Genomic DNA, 15,434 nt, shown 5'->3' with positions numbered 1-15,434 from the left:
CCCTTTCTTCACTCTTTTTTGTTTAATTTGTAAGTTAGCTGCGATTTATTGAGTTTTTTCGCCGCTAAAGCCGGACAGCGATGGTTTAGCCGCCCACGAGTTACAACGCACGCAAGTAAAATAATCAACACACAAAAAAGGCGCTGAACATCCACCAACAGCAGTAACACCAACAACAACAACAGTATGCACGAGTATTTACCTTGTAACTTGTTTGTTGTTGTTTCGCTCGCACCACAACCCAACTCGAAGATACGCCCGAATGAGACAACACCTGCACACAGACTGCTGTACACAAATGCAATTCTTCGACGACGTTTTCAGCCTGTGCGACACTTTTGCTAGTCAAAACTGCATTAATAACAATTTGCGGCTTATTAAACCGACAGCGAAATATTAAAATTATAACAATTTTACTAGATTTTTCACTTTTACAACTTTTTAGACCACTGCGACCGTGATCAGCAATGGTAATATTGCAAGAACAAGAAATTAATCGATGAGTTCAAGCAATCGATTGTTGTCAAATGTAAATTACATTGAAATAGGTTGGCAGCACTGACTTCACCCGCAGCCAACTTCATTTATCCAGCTCTTATTAACAGAATTCTGTTGGGTCAATTGGCGTCAACAGACTGTAATTGCAACAGCTGTTGCGAAAAATCAATTTTGCAAATCCGTCTGTGTCTGTGCACATAATTTATTTAAAACATAAAAATGTCCTCTAATGCTGACTGTTTTATTGTGCTGCCAGCCAATACCGAGTCTGGCTCCCTAATTTTCGGTCGCAATGCAGAGGACGCTAAAGCAGTAGGCGTGGCATCGGAAATTTGCTACTATGATGTCAGCGACGTTCTCGAGGGGAAGGTAAGCCAACAATCAGCCAGGCAAGCTTAAATGACTCATCTTCAATACTTTGCCACTTGCCACATATGCCAGACTGATGGTGGAGCTGCTTTAGAGCCGGTGACTGATGTTGTACGTGTTATATTGCAAAAACCGAAGCCCTCCGTTTGGGGCGGAGACTTTGGGGCCAACGAAAGAGGCGTGGCTATAAGCCTAAGCTGGACTGATGGGGAACAAGAGTCGACAGACAGTGATAGCCTACTGGGCACGGACATTGTGCGGTAGGTGTTAAAATTCACCACATACATATATATATACATACATATGTATATATACGCACGCCAATATATATTTATATATATTTATAATTCTCGTATCGTCGCAGGATAACACTAGCCGAGTGTAAAGATGTGGAATCAGCCGTTGACCGTATTGGAACATTGGTATCCAAATACAGCAATGACAATGCCAAGCTGAACTTTATAGTGTGTGATCCTACGGCTGCCTGGATATTGAGCAGTGCCGGCAAAGTGTGGGCAGCCGAGAAACTGCAAGCCAGCTGGCTGCGTGTGCCTAGTGGTGGGCTAAGCGTTACCACAACTATTGATAAGTCGAGTGACGGTCTAGATACGACCGCTAGCTTTGCGGCTGCCCACGATGCGGAGGCGCAGGCACCGGAAGCAGATTGGTGTGGCACCAAGCCAGCTGGCGATGGCAGCTACACGCAACAGGATATGTTCGAGACGTTGCGCTTGGCGAGCGGTGCTGCTTCACGTGCGGCCAATGTATCGGTGCTAACTGGAAAGGGCAGCTCCATTTCGTGTCATTGGTTCACCGGCACGCCAAATGCCGCCGAGTCTGTGTTCAAGCCGTTTGTGTTTGCGCCCAAGCCACGTATTTCGCCGCTGACTCAGGTGCAGGCTGATACGGATCAAACATTGTTGCACAGCTTGCATGCCAATCGTAAGCCAGCTGCACTGGAGCATTTACGTAGCCTGGAGCGTTCCTGTGTCGATGAATTGAATAATTACTTTTCGATCCAGGATTATGCCAGCGAAGAGCTGGATGAGTTGCTCAAAGATTGCGTTGAGGCTGAGGTCAAGTTTTATCGTTAAAACGAATCTTTGGGTCCATCGCCCCTTGCTAATTATAATACAATGATATTCAACTAGCTTGCAACCAGGATGAATGCTCTTTCGGACGCACCAATTCGATTCGACTTCTTCATTTCATATATATATAAACAAACTAGGTACATCTTCGAATTGATAGGATACTCAAAAAGACTTCATCAGTGCGAATGATTTAGGAATTTTTCTCGTGTATAATTTCTAATTTCTGTAAGTTGTTTTTGTTTAATTTTATGTTTTTGCTTTTGCGTGATATTTAAATATGTATTTTTATAGAACTCTTCGTTTCCTATTGTGCAATCTCGATCTTCATTTCTAAGTATTATGCATGACATTCCATTTAATTAAAATTAGTTGCGGCTAACGATTTACATACTTGCATAAAAATATATATACATACATATTAAAAGTACATACATATATGAATAATATAGCTCTCAAATAAACGCATAAAAAGCTGCATTTATACATAAATATTATCTATGAAATTGTTTTAAGTACAAAAATGTGAGCATTTAGACGGACTCGACGACCAGGTTTGTCTTAAAAATTGTATTCTCATTATGGAGCGCTTCGAGCTTTGTTATCTCAAAGGCCTGATATACTTCTCGAAAGTCCATGATATTACGCGGCGAGCTGTCCATCCAAAACCGATCGAACTCAAAGAACAAATAGCAATACAGCTTGTGAAAGTCCTCAAGCGTGCTAAAGTTTTGTTTATGCAGGGCCACCTGATTATAGAAGTGGGTCTTTGCAGCGCCAGATCGCAGAAGGTTGACGGCCAAGGCGGTAAGATTGATGCCAACAATAGCATAGGTGTAGCCCATGGTGGGATGCATTGAGTGGAGCAGCACATGCTTGGCCGCATCATTGTAAGCGCGCGCAAAGTACAACAGATTCTCTAGACCCAACAGGCCCATGCCCCGGAAGTCAGTTTTGGGATCATCGCCTTGAAAGCCAATTTCTTGCCACTGCTTGGAGATGCGACCTATTAGCGGCGTTTCGGGCATCAGTAGTTGCCAAAGCTCTAACAGCTTTTGTTCGTGCTCCAGATTGTCCGAATCGTACGGCTCGGCACGCAGTTCCTCTACTTGATGCATTAAACGCTTATAGCCCCAAATTGTGGTCACACAATTGCCAAATATCCTGCCAAAATCCGGATGCACATTACTCTTAATATGTTTTACGCGGCCGACAATAGTAACAGCACGTGGAGCTATTTAGGAAAAGGTAGTTACAGTATTTGGGTGGAAATGCAATTTACTGTGTACTCACCGAAGTATAGTAACTCTCTGTCCGTGGCATAAGGGGCTGCTTCATCTAGTTCTCGTAACATTGTTTTTATTTCCAGCTGATTCGATTGTTGGAGGGAGCGTTCAATTTGGTGGCATCTCGGCGCACCAGCTTTTGCGCCATAGCATATGCGCTGGAGCTCGGAAAGGCGCGTGAATACATGCAGAAACCATTTGATAAACGGTCGAATGTAACTGAAGATGAACGGCACAATTTTGTCCAGAAGAAACATTTTGCGATGGATAATGTACACAATAATTAAAGACTAAAGGCTGTGTTTACAGCTGCGTTGCCATGGCGTTGCGTTTGGTATTTATTTTACACGCAAAAAACGAACACAGAAACAGCGTGGCCAGAGGTTACTTTTGTAAATACGCCTATATTTGTGAAGCTGATTGCAGCAATAAAAACAAAATGGATTACAGTGAAACTCTTTGTTATGCTTTTTAGGAATCGTAGTGTAGTGTTGTAAAGTGTATTAACAGATGCAGCTGTTCTAATAGAAATCTGTGGCAGCAACACTAGCACATCAGCTGATCGAGATTCAACAAATTGATATTAGCTTAAAGTTGGGCTTGAATTGTATAAAATTATTATTAAATGTAATGATTTATCTGAAAAACTAACAAGTTTTTTATAATACATTTTTATGTTTCAAGCCTTCAAATCATTAAAAAGGCAGAGTTATACTAGAAGTTAAAAAAAGTTTTTCTTCCTCTTCTTCCTTCTGTTAAAAAGGATACGCTATACAAATTTATATAAATATTTTGATAATACATTAAAATTTAATAGCCTATTTTCTTTAAGGAAACAGCCTTAGATTATTAGATATTATCTATATATTGAATTATATATATATGTTTTTATAAATTGGATGGAAGAATATAAAAGAAAATACAGAAAAAACATGTGCTACTGTTAATTATCGCCTTATTAATCTATATTAATGCTGAGAGCACACTTCTTGGGTTCAATTCAAACACATTCCAGATAATATGTGCAACGGAGTTTAACTTCCTAGAAACATAGGGTCAAAATGATAAGCCTATTTGGTTGCTATAGAGTCGTATAACAGGTTTTGTGTCTCAGATAGAGCTATCAAAATTTCTTTATTGTTCAGTTACAATCGAACACTTGATGGCAACAGTTCTTTCTAAAGATAAGCGGCGAAAATGCGAGCAGAGAACGGAAGACTATGGTCAACATTGCAAAATGGTGAGTGAAATTAAATTAGTTTCTACCTATATTCGTATGTATAAATTAATTTATATATTTTAAAATGCATTTTTAATAATTTTAATTTAATAGGAAAGTATGAGCTACGCAGTTTGGCCAAAGCTGACTTAGAAGAAGCCCTTAACGTAAGTTTGAAAACGGATGCTTGTATTTAAAAAAGGAATACATGCTAATTTAATTTGCACCTGCATAAATTTGCTAGTTAATTAATGAAAAATTAGTTCTGTGAAATAGTACAAGATATTTTAAAATATTTTCAATTTTAGCAGTTAGAATTTTGCACTCTGAAAGCTTGTGAAAATCGATTTAGAACAAATTAAGGAATGTGGCGTCGGTGGTGTAATGGTTAGCATAGTTGCCTTCCAAGCAGTTGGCCCGGGTTCGATTCCCGGCCGACGCAGCTTATATTTTTGATTGTTTTTTATCCTAGTGTTTTTTAAATTTATTTATGTGTAGTGAATTATAATTATTGTTATAAAAAATCATAATTAGTTTTTGAAACCATTTTGATATATATATTTTTTTTAATATTAGGTGCTGAACGATTCTTTCTTCGTCAATGAATCAGTTTGCAAAGGTTGTGAAATCAATTTACCAGAAAATGGTCAAGCGCGCCAAGAGTTGCGGGAGCTTTGTCGAATTACAGCGTATGATGGCGTTTCATTAATTATAAAACACATGAAAAGTGGTCGGATCGTTGCCGTTTCCTTTAATAAGTTGCAGGCAAGTCAATAGGTTATATATTATTAATTTATAAAAAAGATTATTATATATATTTCTAAATTCTAGTTTGCCCCACCACCTGGCGAGGATAACTTCTTTGTAAAGTTCTATAATGAACAGTCGAAAAGTCCTCAGGCTAAAGCCCTAATGGACTATATGATTACGATGGACTCGAAGATTGACGTGTGCACTGAATACCACATGGATTGTGTATGTGAGCTAATGTTTTTGGCTACATTGCCGGATTTTGGCAGGCAGGGACTTGGTCGTGCTCTAACTGAAACCACAATTCGGTTGACGCGTGAATTAGAACAGGGGCAAGGATTGGAGGATGTGCCGCCTGGCTTGCAGGATAAGCGACCTAAAGCGGTTACTGCACTCTGGACCTCATTATTCACCCAAAAAATTGGCAAAGCCGTTGGCTTTCAAGTGCTCAACACAGTACCCTTCAGTGAATATGAGTACAATGGCAAACGGTTTGATGAGCGCATTGAGCCAATTCATAAATTCGGAGAGCAAGTTATGTACAAATTGTAAATAAAACAAAAACATGGTTAAATAAATAAAAGCAATTGATGCAAAAAAATTAGCTGTGCGTCGGCCGGGAATCGAACCCGGGTCAACTGCTTGGAAGGCAACTATGCTAACCATTACACCACCGACGCCACTGTCAGTTTGCCTCAATTATGTTAACTTAAGCGAAAAACAGAAATGGTTAACATTGGAATAGCATGGCTATGCTAATATCTTATGTTAAATAACATGTTCAGTCAATAGTATCCGTATTTTTACAGCTTGCCAATTATTTCAGTTTTTTGTAAGCATTGCATATATTTGAGTTATATAAAATGGCATAAAGCAAATAATTAAACATAAAGAAATAATTAAATAAAAAATTAATAAAATTTACATGTAATATGTTTTAAATTAGAAACTACCCTCAGCTATATTTGTGGCGCCATATAAAGGTACCTACCGTTAAATGCAATATATCTGCCTATCCGAGGGTCAACCCTTCGCAAAGCCCATTGTTGATTTCAATTTTGCACTTTACATCAGCACTTTAATAAAAAGGGAAAAAACTTTTCAAATGAGATTAAAATTTACACACAATCCACACACACACTGCGTTTCCGAGTGCGCGGCCAGGCATGCACTCAAGAGGATTTTGCCATCCTTAATGCACAGTGTCAACACCATAGACGGACGTAGCACAGGGATCAGGCCAGGGCAGGGCGTCAGCATCAGCATCAGTGTGATAAGCACTTCGCAGAGGTCCGACCCCGATCACTTGCCATACCTTAACAATACATTTAGGTTTTTAATTAGAATTCGAATAATAAAAAACGAACTGAAAATCGTTGTGCCAAATGACAATCCATCCAGTTTGAGGCAACCCCCTTCGCCGGCAATTGCCTGTAATAATGATATAGGGTCCCGGTGCATTGGTATTAGATAGGGTAACTCCTCAGCAGAGGCGGTTACGGTTGATTGTGCTCTATGACGTGTACATAATTCGCAGCTTGATATGAATTTAACAGAGTGCGGCAGTACCTAATTTGTGGGAGCTTTAATCATATAGTACACGATCATATGAAAAATAGTGACAGGTGTAAGACAATATGGTATTTTATAATTTATGTTTCAAATGTTGCTGTATTTTTTATAGTTGTTATTGAGAATACTTTATTTGCTCAATAATTTCGAGATTTATAAAAAATATAATGTTTTTTCTAATTCAGATTTGTTTGAGAAGTTTGCTCTATTAAAAATTTAGGCTATTAATATTCAATGTAGAGGCTTCTTTTATTTCATATATATTTTTTAATGGTTTCTATATTCTTCATGTAGTTCTATGTTATTTATATTCTCGTATACTAAAGCTATATGTGCCCTATACAATAAATAGTTTTAGGACTTCCAGAAAAGTATATGCATATTGAAAATTAAAACAAAAAGTGCGATGGGCAATCCTTTAAGATATGTTATATAGTTTTTAATAAGTTTTTAAAAAATATTTGAGTTATTTTTCGATTTTGTATTAGATTTAGCTTAGGATTAATGCGCAAAATATCGAAAACTTCTGGCTTAAATCAGCTTGGCTTCAGATTAGTTTTTAGGTTAGATTTGAAAATGAATTTTAGTTTTTTTCGCTATTATCCAGATAATATATATATAATTCAATTGCTTTTTATTATTAATGTTGAGGCTGAGTCTCAAACTTGTTTTTTATTTTATAGGTAAATTAAGAAAATATAAATTAAAAAGCTTCCTTCTTATATAACTTGATCTTGATTTTGGCCAAATTCAGCTCAATCTACGCAATCGGTTAACTGATTTGCCACTAGGCAACAACTTGATAAAATTGAAAACTAATTTGTTTATACAGCTGCACAAAGCGAGCAGCGTTGGCAATGAAAACAAAAGCAACAGCAACAGCAACAACAAACGTTCAGATGGAGAGGCAAAAAAAAACAATTTGTTTATCATGGGTAGCCTTAGTGAGGTCGCCGTCGTCGTCGTCCTCAATGATGATGAGGCAGTCGAGCAAGAGCAGGGGCAGTGGCTGGGGTAAGGGCAGGGCCAGCAGACACGGAAAAAAGGACAACAAACAAATGCAGCGAAGGCGCAACTCAAACAACTGCCTTGAGGGATGAGTCGTGTTATCGAGGAGGGCATACATATATCTAAATACATTCATTCTCAAATGTTTCGAGGTATTTTGACACCCCTGTCGGGGCGCCGTGAAATATGCAGCAGATACTGCAGCAGCAAAGGCTGTTTTAATGGAGCCATTTCGTAGCCGAATCCTAGAAATGCAAATATTTGCATTAGTCTTTGCGACACGCTGTGCTAATGCTTAAAAATTATGCTGGTTGACAAATTTGTGTGTTGTATTGTTTTTTTCTTATGTCTGTATTTGGCAACTGTCATTTGGCTGTTGGTTTGAGCTTTGTTTGTTTGGCTGCCGCAGTCCATTAATTAGGCTTAGATGCTGCTTGAGTTAAAAAATGATGAAATCATTGCTCATATTGCTCGCGCTGCACACGCAAATAGTGCAGCTGTCCGTTCTCTAGCCCACGCCCCCACTTCTTCAGCTTAGTCCCATGCATAAGGACACATGCCACACCACGCCACGCCACTTGTATGCCACTCGGGCAATAATTCCGCTTAAACAGATAAACGCGTTCGTAATCAAAGACCAATTTAATGTGTCTACCATATGAAAATCAGCAGCAAATATCTCATCCCTTGTCCGAAGGTAGAAAAAACTCAACTCACAAACTTAATAAGCTTACACTACCCCAAAATGCAACCCTGCTGAGGCGAAAGTTTTTGGCTGCTTCGCTCTGATTGGCTGGCTGGGCAGCTCAAACTCCGCCCATCTGGCAACACTGTACGATGTGGCACCGCCGCCATTGATATGATATGAGATAGACAACGTTGGCCCAGCAGGAGCTGCTAGCCCAGCTGCAACCCCTCGCCGCTGCTCGCTTATCGGACGAGCGTATCCTGCGCCTGGCACCGGCAAAACAATTTCATTCGTTTTGTAGCTGGCGGCGCGTTCGCTACCAAATCGCGCATTCCAATGTTTCAATTAACGGTATAAATATTTTCAATTCCGCGAACTGATTCGAGTGCATGCAAATCGGTTATAGATTATATATATGTGCAATTTAAAAGAATAATTTGTGTATATACTTAACATTACGGATATTGGATAAAAACACTCGAATAAGGTAAAACAGACTTCAGCGACGTCTGTCCATTACCGTCGGTATTCATTATATTTACTTATAGTTCATATATATATTCTATATTAATTTGAATACTAGAATATTATATTTTTGTTAGTTTAGAAAACTTTTATTAAACATTCCACAAGAAAAAAAGCGGATTAACGATACCTAAATGTCTAAATTAGTTTCCTTAAAATGATTTTATATTGAGAATTAAGCATCTATAATCGTATCTTTTCTGGAATATTACATGTTTTCTTACCTACCTATATTAATAATATAATTTTTAAATTATATTTGAAATGTATTTGAAGCTTAAACTTAAATATAAATATTTTTAGTTATACATTCACTTCATTCCTGTGGATGATCCTAAATTTATGATATTTTCGATTTGATACCAGCAATAAGATTTTATACATGAAGAACTTGTTTGTTCAGTGATCCATGGATCAGTTGATACAAATGAAAGCAGATACAAATGAAAGCAGATATAAACTCTGAATCCTGTGCAGATCTCATCCTTTCAGAAGTCTACTACATTTATGCATTGCATGCGTATGTACAATAGCAGACTACCATACGAAAGGGCTGACTTTAGTGTGTGAAAGTTTCTAGAATCGGAAGTATTCATAACATAAATTTATATACGAAGCCTGATCTCTCTAGCTCTAATGAGCTTTAAGTTATGCTTAAAAAACGAACTCAAAATATAGATATTTATCGATAACTGTCAAGTGGGATGAAATATTGAAAAAAGTATAGGTTATTTTTATATAAAGTGTAGCATTTTTCAAGTTTTTAACTAGCTTATGGCTTCGCTGGGATCATATGAGCGGAAAGAAAGAAGACAGATGGACAATAGACAGATGGAAATGGCATGATCGCGTGCAGCTGCTTAAGCCTACATAGAGTTATGGGAATTACCGTGTCTTCCTCTGTCAGTTACATTCATCCTATGCTTTTTTTTTAAGATTTCTTTGATAACGGGATCTGAAGCTTTCATAAGGGAGATTTTATAGATCAATTGGGGATTCTTAGGAATTATAGATGTAAACATATAACATTTACTTCTTGCAGTATTCAAAAAGCTTCCCATTATAACATTCATTGAACTACTGCACACCTTGCTAAAGGTATTCCATATCCAATTAAGCTCCAACCAGTCATAGGTGCTATCAGTTGCTTATCTAATCGAAAGAGTTTTTGTATGTAAAACACGTTTATTATCAATTTAACAAGCTGGCCACAGCAGTAACTACCGATAAGATTAGCATGAATATAGTGTAAACAAATGATGTTTTATGTCCTTTTTAGAGTATTCGGAAATCAAGAGTCAAAAGCTGACGACACGCGCCGCACTTCCTTCGATCGGCGCGTGCTGTGCACGTGTTCTCAATTAGACTTATAAACGGAGGCATTCGGCTTGGCGTAATGCACTTGTCGGACAATTAGGCACAATTAGATTGAAGAGAAAACACAAGTAAGTGCAGCTAGTAAAATGTTTTCCATGGACAATTTCGACTTGGAGGCGACGATGGCTCGTCACTTCTTCGAGGGTTCGCAGGCAACGAATGCCTCGAACTCCAGCTCAGAATATTTTTTCGGAGATGATCACAGCTCGGAGAGCGATGAAGATGACGATGCCTACAGCAGTGGCTTCAACAGCGACCAGGAGAACAACGAAAAGACGTGAGTGTTACTCGACATTAGGTAGCCCTAGGCCCAGCTGCTCCGATAATAACCAATTGCAGCTACTCAATGTTTAGCCGACGCAGTCATAAGCCACGCCGCTTGAAGTGCGCCTCCCAGATGGCCCAGCAGCGGCAGGCGGCGAACCTACGGGAGCGACGTCGCATGCAGAGCATCAATGAAGCCTTCGAGGGTCTGCGCACCCACATACCAACATTGCCCTACGAGAAGCGACTGAGTAAGGTGAGATCTATTAGCACTCTTGTATAGATGTCATATATGAGAGTAAACTATTTATAATTGTATTTGTATTATATTTATAATTATATATATTATATTACGTTAAAGCAATATAACGTAAATTATTTTTCAGAGTAAGATATTAATATGCTATAGAAGTTAGTTTTAGTCTGAATCTCCCAATACATTTGTATTGTTAATCTAAAAAAATGCTTTTAAAAATTTCAATTAAAACAAATATTATAAAAATATTGAAGAGCATTAATTGAGTTTGAAGAATTTTGGTTAAAGTAAATAATTGTAAAATTGTAAATCTGATAAATGTTGTTTCATAATTAATATTTCCTTTATTTTATTTCCTTTCCCTTTGGGGTTTCTTTCAAAGTTTCTCCCTTTGTTTTCTTGAATATCTTCAGCTATTATTCCTATACTCTCTATCTCTATCTATTATTATCTATAGTTTATCTATATCCAACAATATTAAATTAACAGTTAGATTTTTACAGCATCTTCCTTGTCATGCCCCAGTAAAATGCTCATTTGATATTTAAGAAAATGTTAATTAATTAGAAATTTATGTATTTAAACTTTTACGTGTCAGCATGAGATCAACAAAATAATTGCAAATAGTAAAACAAAAGGAACTATAATGCTCTATAAAGCGTCTGTCATCTTTAACTGAAATATCTTAATTACAATTTACCTATATGAAGATCCCCTCGATTATCGCTCTCCCAATGATATCTAATTTAATGAAATATGCTTCCAGGTGGATACGCTTAAGCTGGCCATCAGCTATATAACATTCTTGAGCGAGATGGTAAAGAAGGATAAGAACGGCAATGAGGCTGGGCTGAGCTTGCAGCGCAACTATCAAAAGGAGCCGCCCAAGAAGATCATACTCAAGGATCGCAGTAAGTTCTCAATCAATCTGTCATCGATCAGTCAAATCAATCAGCTGTGGGCGGCGCGGTCAGGCGCCCGCTAGTTCTAAATGTAATGACATAATTCAGCTGTTGTTGGTTGCATATTTAAAGTGCATTGATGTGGTTTAGGCATCTCGTGCAATTGTCGGAATGAGGGTTGATCGCTGTGCCCGTCCATGGAGTTGCATCTATGGGGTAGCGGCTGCGTCTGCCTAAGTGTAACTAATTTGAATTTTCACACTTCTCGCTTCGGCATCGTTTTGCGTGCTTTGCGTGACTGCCAGTCAAGCAAATTGCTGTTGTTGCTGCTGCTGTTGCTCATTGCTCGGCTCGCATCGATCACGGAATGCTGTGAACTTGGTGCCAGGGTTCCGTTTGGTACGCACACGAAAGGTTTTCATTAGCCTGCCCGAGGGGGCAGGGAGCAGGGGGGTGCGATACAATGGATTAGGGTTTTCCGTGTGCCAGCTCATAAAAGTTGCTTTAGTTACGGTTTTTTGGTTAATAATTTTTCTATTCAATATGTATGACACTGCAGACCCGCAAATCCAACGTTCTCAATTGTTTCGATCGAGCTGCAGCATCTGCATAACTAATGCCCAAGCACTTGGTAAGCCAAAGGGTGTTCTCAAAAACTACTATATAGGTAGGGCTCTTTCGCCGTCTGATTTTGAATGATTGGCAGCATTTTGAGCAGTTTTTTCCACTTTTTTTTAGCTTTTCAACTTATGAGTGTCACAACAGAAATTTATACTTCGCTAGAAACTAGTTTGCCTTTAAATTTATAACTATGATAATGAGTTGAGTTTCTATTTTCTATTTGTACTTAGCTCAAAATTTACAACCTATGGGAATATTCGAAAATTGAGTAATTAGAAATCTTCTTTATATGATCTTTATTGGAAATTTATTTTGGAAATATATTGTGTTAGTAGAAAAGCGTGTAGAAATTTAAATTGAAACGAATATTCACTTATTTTAGTGTGACTAAAAGCGGTACAAAGAGTAAGCTAAACTAGTAAAGTGTCAGCAGACCGCAATTATCTATTGTATATTATATTGTATTTGTAACGGTAAAGCGGTTAAGCGCGAAGTTGGCTGCGAAAAGATTCAATAAGATTGGCTGATGTCATAAAACGAAATTACTTACTGAACGACCCAATATAATAGTCGCTTAGGATCCAAGCTCCACAAGAAACAATAGGTAAATCAGTGGCTTATTTAGGGAAGGTGCTTAAGTCCTGGTAATATCAGCTTTAAAGCTGTCAAAGTCTAGTCTATTTTTTTAATTCCTAAGCACACAGTGGATGAGGCTAAGAAAATCAACAATTTCCAATCTAGAATTTGTAAACAAGAAAAAAATATTTCAAATTCCCATTCAATTCATAAGTAATATCATCTTTGTTGTAATGCATAAGACGAGGATTCACAGAACCGTAGATTCATAACTACAACTCTGTGTGATGAATATTAGGAAATAATATAATAATAAATAATAAAAATAATATATACTTAGAAATGTGAGTGTATCAAGTGTAATATGTTCAGGGAAACCATATAACTATGAATAACTTCTAGTTTAATAAGCAATGATTTCTATAAAAAAAGCAAACAATTTGAGTTTGTAGAAATTTTTTATTTGCTTTTTTTTATTCAAAGATATTTTTAAGACAAATGTAAAAAGACTCTGAAAGGTTTTAATATTTCTTTGTTTTATACATTTTAGTTAATTTTAATTAATTTTCTTAATATGATGTATTCTTAGTTGTCACGAGTTATTCATGAACAATGTGATTAAAAGTACAAAAATAGTTTTTGAAAATGAGTTAAATAAATAGACAGACAGCTGGGAAGATTTATAGAGGCCTAAAAAAATAAATATTATATGTTTAGCTATACAGCCTGAAACAATTGAATGGAGAAATTCTGGAGATCTTTACTAAACCCCAACTAAATTAAATCCTGGACAAAATATATTGTTGAAAGTACATGCGACATATAATTTGTTTCGATAAAGCCCAACATGACACACCTTGCTCAATTTCCAACCTGAACTCCAACTCCAGGTGCACACACACACACTCGACAGGGGGAACAACAAAGTTGTTACAACAACAAAGCGCAATCGACATAATCATATCGTGAGAAATTCGTTATAGTCGAGCAGATGTGTGTGCAGAACGATTCGTGGGTCCTGTTAAAGGGCAAACGAGGCCAAAATCACCAAAATGGAGGCAGTGGAGAAGAAAGCTCTGTGATATGGTATGGCAAAAGCATTTTCATGCTTAACGGGCATTAAAAATGTTGAGCCAAACAACAGACAAAACCCGAAAGAAAAAAGAGAGTAAAACAAAAAACAGATATAGATAAAAATCGCAAAACCCCAACACACAGCGCCCACTTAAATGACAGCAAGTGGATTGGTTTTCACGACTCGCACGGCTATGGCCGCGAGGCGTGGGGTGTGGGGCCGGACACACGCCTGGCATATGTTCACACCAACTTGTAAGATGACGGAGCGGGTGTGAAGCTGCCTGTGGTAAGCGAACGATGGGGTGGCATGTCGCATATTTGAGCAACACCCGCATCAAGCACTCGAAACACTGTGCGCTCTACAAATTACCAAGCTTCAGTTGTGATTGGAGTGGGCATGGGAAAGAGAAGGAGAAGCGGTAGGGGAGTGGGCATGGGATGTTATCCCGCGTGCAAGCTGATTGGACGCAATAGTAAACGCCGGGCAGGATTTGTGCTTGGGCTTTGTTTGCTTAAGGCAAATGGTGGACAGCTGCAACAACAGTAGCGGCCAAGCTGACAAGCAGACAGACACCCTGTTCGTGGCGTGATGAACCCTTTGCTTGTTTGCTCTGCGGCTGCTGATGGGCTTGTAATGTGTTCGCTAATGGCATTTGCTCAGTTTTTGGCAACAACTTTTAATTGACGGGGCGGCGCTTGACTTTCGATTGAATATGCTACCATAATATAATATTGAACTAATTGTCTGCGTTACAGCCGGCGGTATGTCGCATTCGCTATCCTGGTACCGCAAGGGCGATCGCTATCCGGGCAGCAAGCTTTATGCACGCACATGGACACCAGATGACCCCAATGGAGCGACCAATCAACCTCCGATTCAGCCGCTCTATACCAACAACGCTGCAAAGAGCAGCGGCTGCAGCAGCAACAACTCTAACTCTAGTCAAAATCACAATAGCAATCAGAGCAGCGATGACTTCAATGCCGGTGCTAACTTAAGTGATGCTGCAGCTGCTGCGGCTGCCGCAGCACCGAGCATATTTGGCAGCGGAGGTGGTCTTTAAGAGAATATTCTTTAACTATTGCAATGCAACGCTCATACTAGTCAAGCATGCTAGTCAACGATATGGTAGTGGCACCTTAAACAGACACACACATGCGTATATATAAATATATATATTCCAATTTTAAAATATTATAAAAAACAACTTGTTCTGTGGTATTTAATTGCTATAAGTTTGCTTACATCTAAATGTTATACTTAGTCGTTTAGTTTAAAATTAAATAAATACGAGTATTAAAAGCAAATATAAATTTGTAATTTTATTTTTCAAAAATAACAATTTCAGTATGCT

The 15,434-nt window shown here is 38.2% G+C and overlaps 4 protein-coding genes and 2 non-coding genes across 6 annotated transcripts; 4 read left to right on the top strand and 2 right to left on the bottom strand.

The window, feature by feature from the left end:
• Window positions 1–625: 625 nt before the first annotated feature.
• Window positions 626–2,116, top strand: LOC111603576 (secernin-3). The gene is made up of 3 exons (XM_023321227.1): window positions 626–867; window positions 940–1,127; window positions 1,232–2,116. The coding sequence occupies exons 1-3, from the start codon at window positions 718–720 to the stop codon at window positions 1,959–1,961; spliced, it is 1,068 nt and encodes a 355-aa protein (XP_023176995.1). The 5' UTR covers window positions 626–717; the 3' UTR covers window positions 1,962–2,116.
• A 103-nt stretch (window positions 2,117–2,219) lies between these two features.
• Window positions 2,220–3,735, bottom strand: LOC111603577 (ELMO domain-containing protein 2). Its single transcript, XM_023321228.2, has 2 exons — window positions 3,252–3,735; window positions 2,220–3,192 (listed from the first exon to the last, which is right to left on the bottom strand). Exons 1-2 carry the CDS (start codon window positions 3,499–3,501, stop codon window positions 2,492–2,494), a joined length of 951 nt encoding a protein of 316 aa, XP_023176996.1. The 5' UTR covers window positions 3,502–3,735; the 3' UTR covers window positions 2,220–2,491.
• A 667-nt stretch (window positions 3,736–4,402) lies between these two features.
• Window positions 4,403–5,792, top strand: LOC111603635. The gene is made up of 4 exons (XM_023321305.2): window positions 4,403–4,484; window positions 4,578–4,630; window positions 5,040–5,228; window positions 5,295–5,792. The coding sequence occupies exons 1-4, from the start codon at window positions 4,442–4,444 to the stop codon at window positions 5,763–5,765; spliced, it is 756 nt and encodes a 251-aa protein (XP_023177073.1). The 5' UTR covers window positions 4,403–4,441; the 3' UTR covers window positions 5,766–5,792.
• Window positions 4,834–4,905, top strand: Trnag-ucc. Its single transcript has one exon. It is a non-coding gene; the product is annotated as a tRNA-Gly (tRNA).
• Window positions 5,793–5,821: 29 nt separating the features above from the next.
• Window positions 5,822–5,893, bottom strand: Trnag-ucc. The gene has a single exon. It is a non-coding gene; the product is annotated as a tRNA-Gly (tRNA).
• Window positions 5,894–8,906: 3,013 nt separating this feature from the next.
• On the top strand, window positions 8,907–15,230 carry LOC111603628 (protein twist). The gene is made up of 5 exons (XM_023321296.2): window positions 8,907–8,968; window positions 10,286–10,660; window positions 10,738–10,903; window positions 11,670–11,814; window positions 14,836–15,230. Exons 2-5 carry the CDS (start codon window positions 10,470–10,472, stop codon window positions 15,141–15,143), a joined length of 810 nt encoding a protein of 269 aa, XP_023177064.2. The 5' UTR covers window positions 8,907–8,968; window positions 10,286–10,469; the 3' UTR covers window positions 15,144–15,230.
• The last annotated feature ends 204 nt before the right edge of the window (window positions 15,231–15,434 follow it).

The sequence above is a fragment of the Drosophila hydei genome, unplaced genomic scaffold (genome assembly GCF_003285905.1).
Source record: "Drosophila hydei strain 15085-1641.00,03,60 unplaced genomic scaffold, DhydRS2 tig00008119-arrow-pilon, whole genome shotgun sequence".
In the NCBI taxonomy this organism is placed as follows: Eukaryota; Metazoa; Arthropoda; class Insecta; order Diptera; family Drosophilidae; genus Drosophila; species Drosophila hydei.
Note: the sequence above shows the minus strand (reverse complement) of the source record. Positions and strands in the feature narration are given on the sequence as shown.

Bases quoted from the DNA above. Each gene is read 5' to 3' on its own strand.
- LOC111603576 (XM_023321227.1), top strand. From the start codon at position 718: ATGTCCTCTAATGCTGACTGTTTTATTGTGCTGCCAGCCAATACCGAG. The intron at 868-939 runs GTAAGCCAACAA...CACATATGCCAG, and splicing joins GCGACGTTCTCGAGGGGAAG to ACTGATGGTGGAGCTGCTTT. The intron at 1,128-1,231 runs GTAGGTGTTAAA...GTATCGTCGCAG, and splicing joins CTGGGCACGGACATTGTGCG to GATAACACTAGCCGAGTGTA.
- LOC111603577 (XM_023321228.2), bottom strand. From the start codon at position 3,501: ATGTTTCTTCTGGACAAAATTGTGCCGTTCATCTTCAGTTACATTCGA. The intron at 3,193-3,251 runs GTGAGTACACAG...TTTCCTAAATAG, and splicing joins CAGAGAGTTACTATACTTCG to CTCCACGTGCTGTTACTATT.
- LOC111603635 (XM_023321305.2), top strand. From the start codon at position 4,442: ATGCGAGCAGAGAACGGAAGACTATGGTCAACATTGCAAAATG. The intron at 4,485-4,577 runs GTGAGTGAAATT...TTAATTTAATAG, and splicing joins ATGGTCAACATTGCAAAATG to GAAAGTATGAGCTACGCAGT. The intron at 5,229-5,294 runs GCAAGTCAATAG...TCTAAATTCTAG, and splicing joins TTTCCTTTAATAAGTTGCAG to TTTGCCCCACCACCTGGCGA.
- LOC111603628 (XM_023321296.2), top strand. From the start codon at position 10,470: ATGTTTTCCATGGACAATTTCGACTTGGAGGCGACGATGGCTCGTCAC. The intron at 10,661-10,737 runs GTGAGTGTTACT...CTCAATGTTTAG, and splicing joins CAGGAGAACAACGAAAAGAC to CCGACGCAGTCATAAGCCAC. The intron at 10,904-11,669 runs GTGAGATCTATT...ATATGCTTCCAG, and splicing joins ACGAGAAGCGACTGAGTAAG to GTGGATACGCTTAAGCTGGC.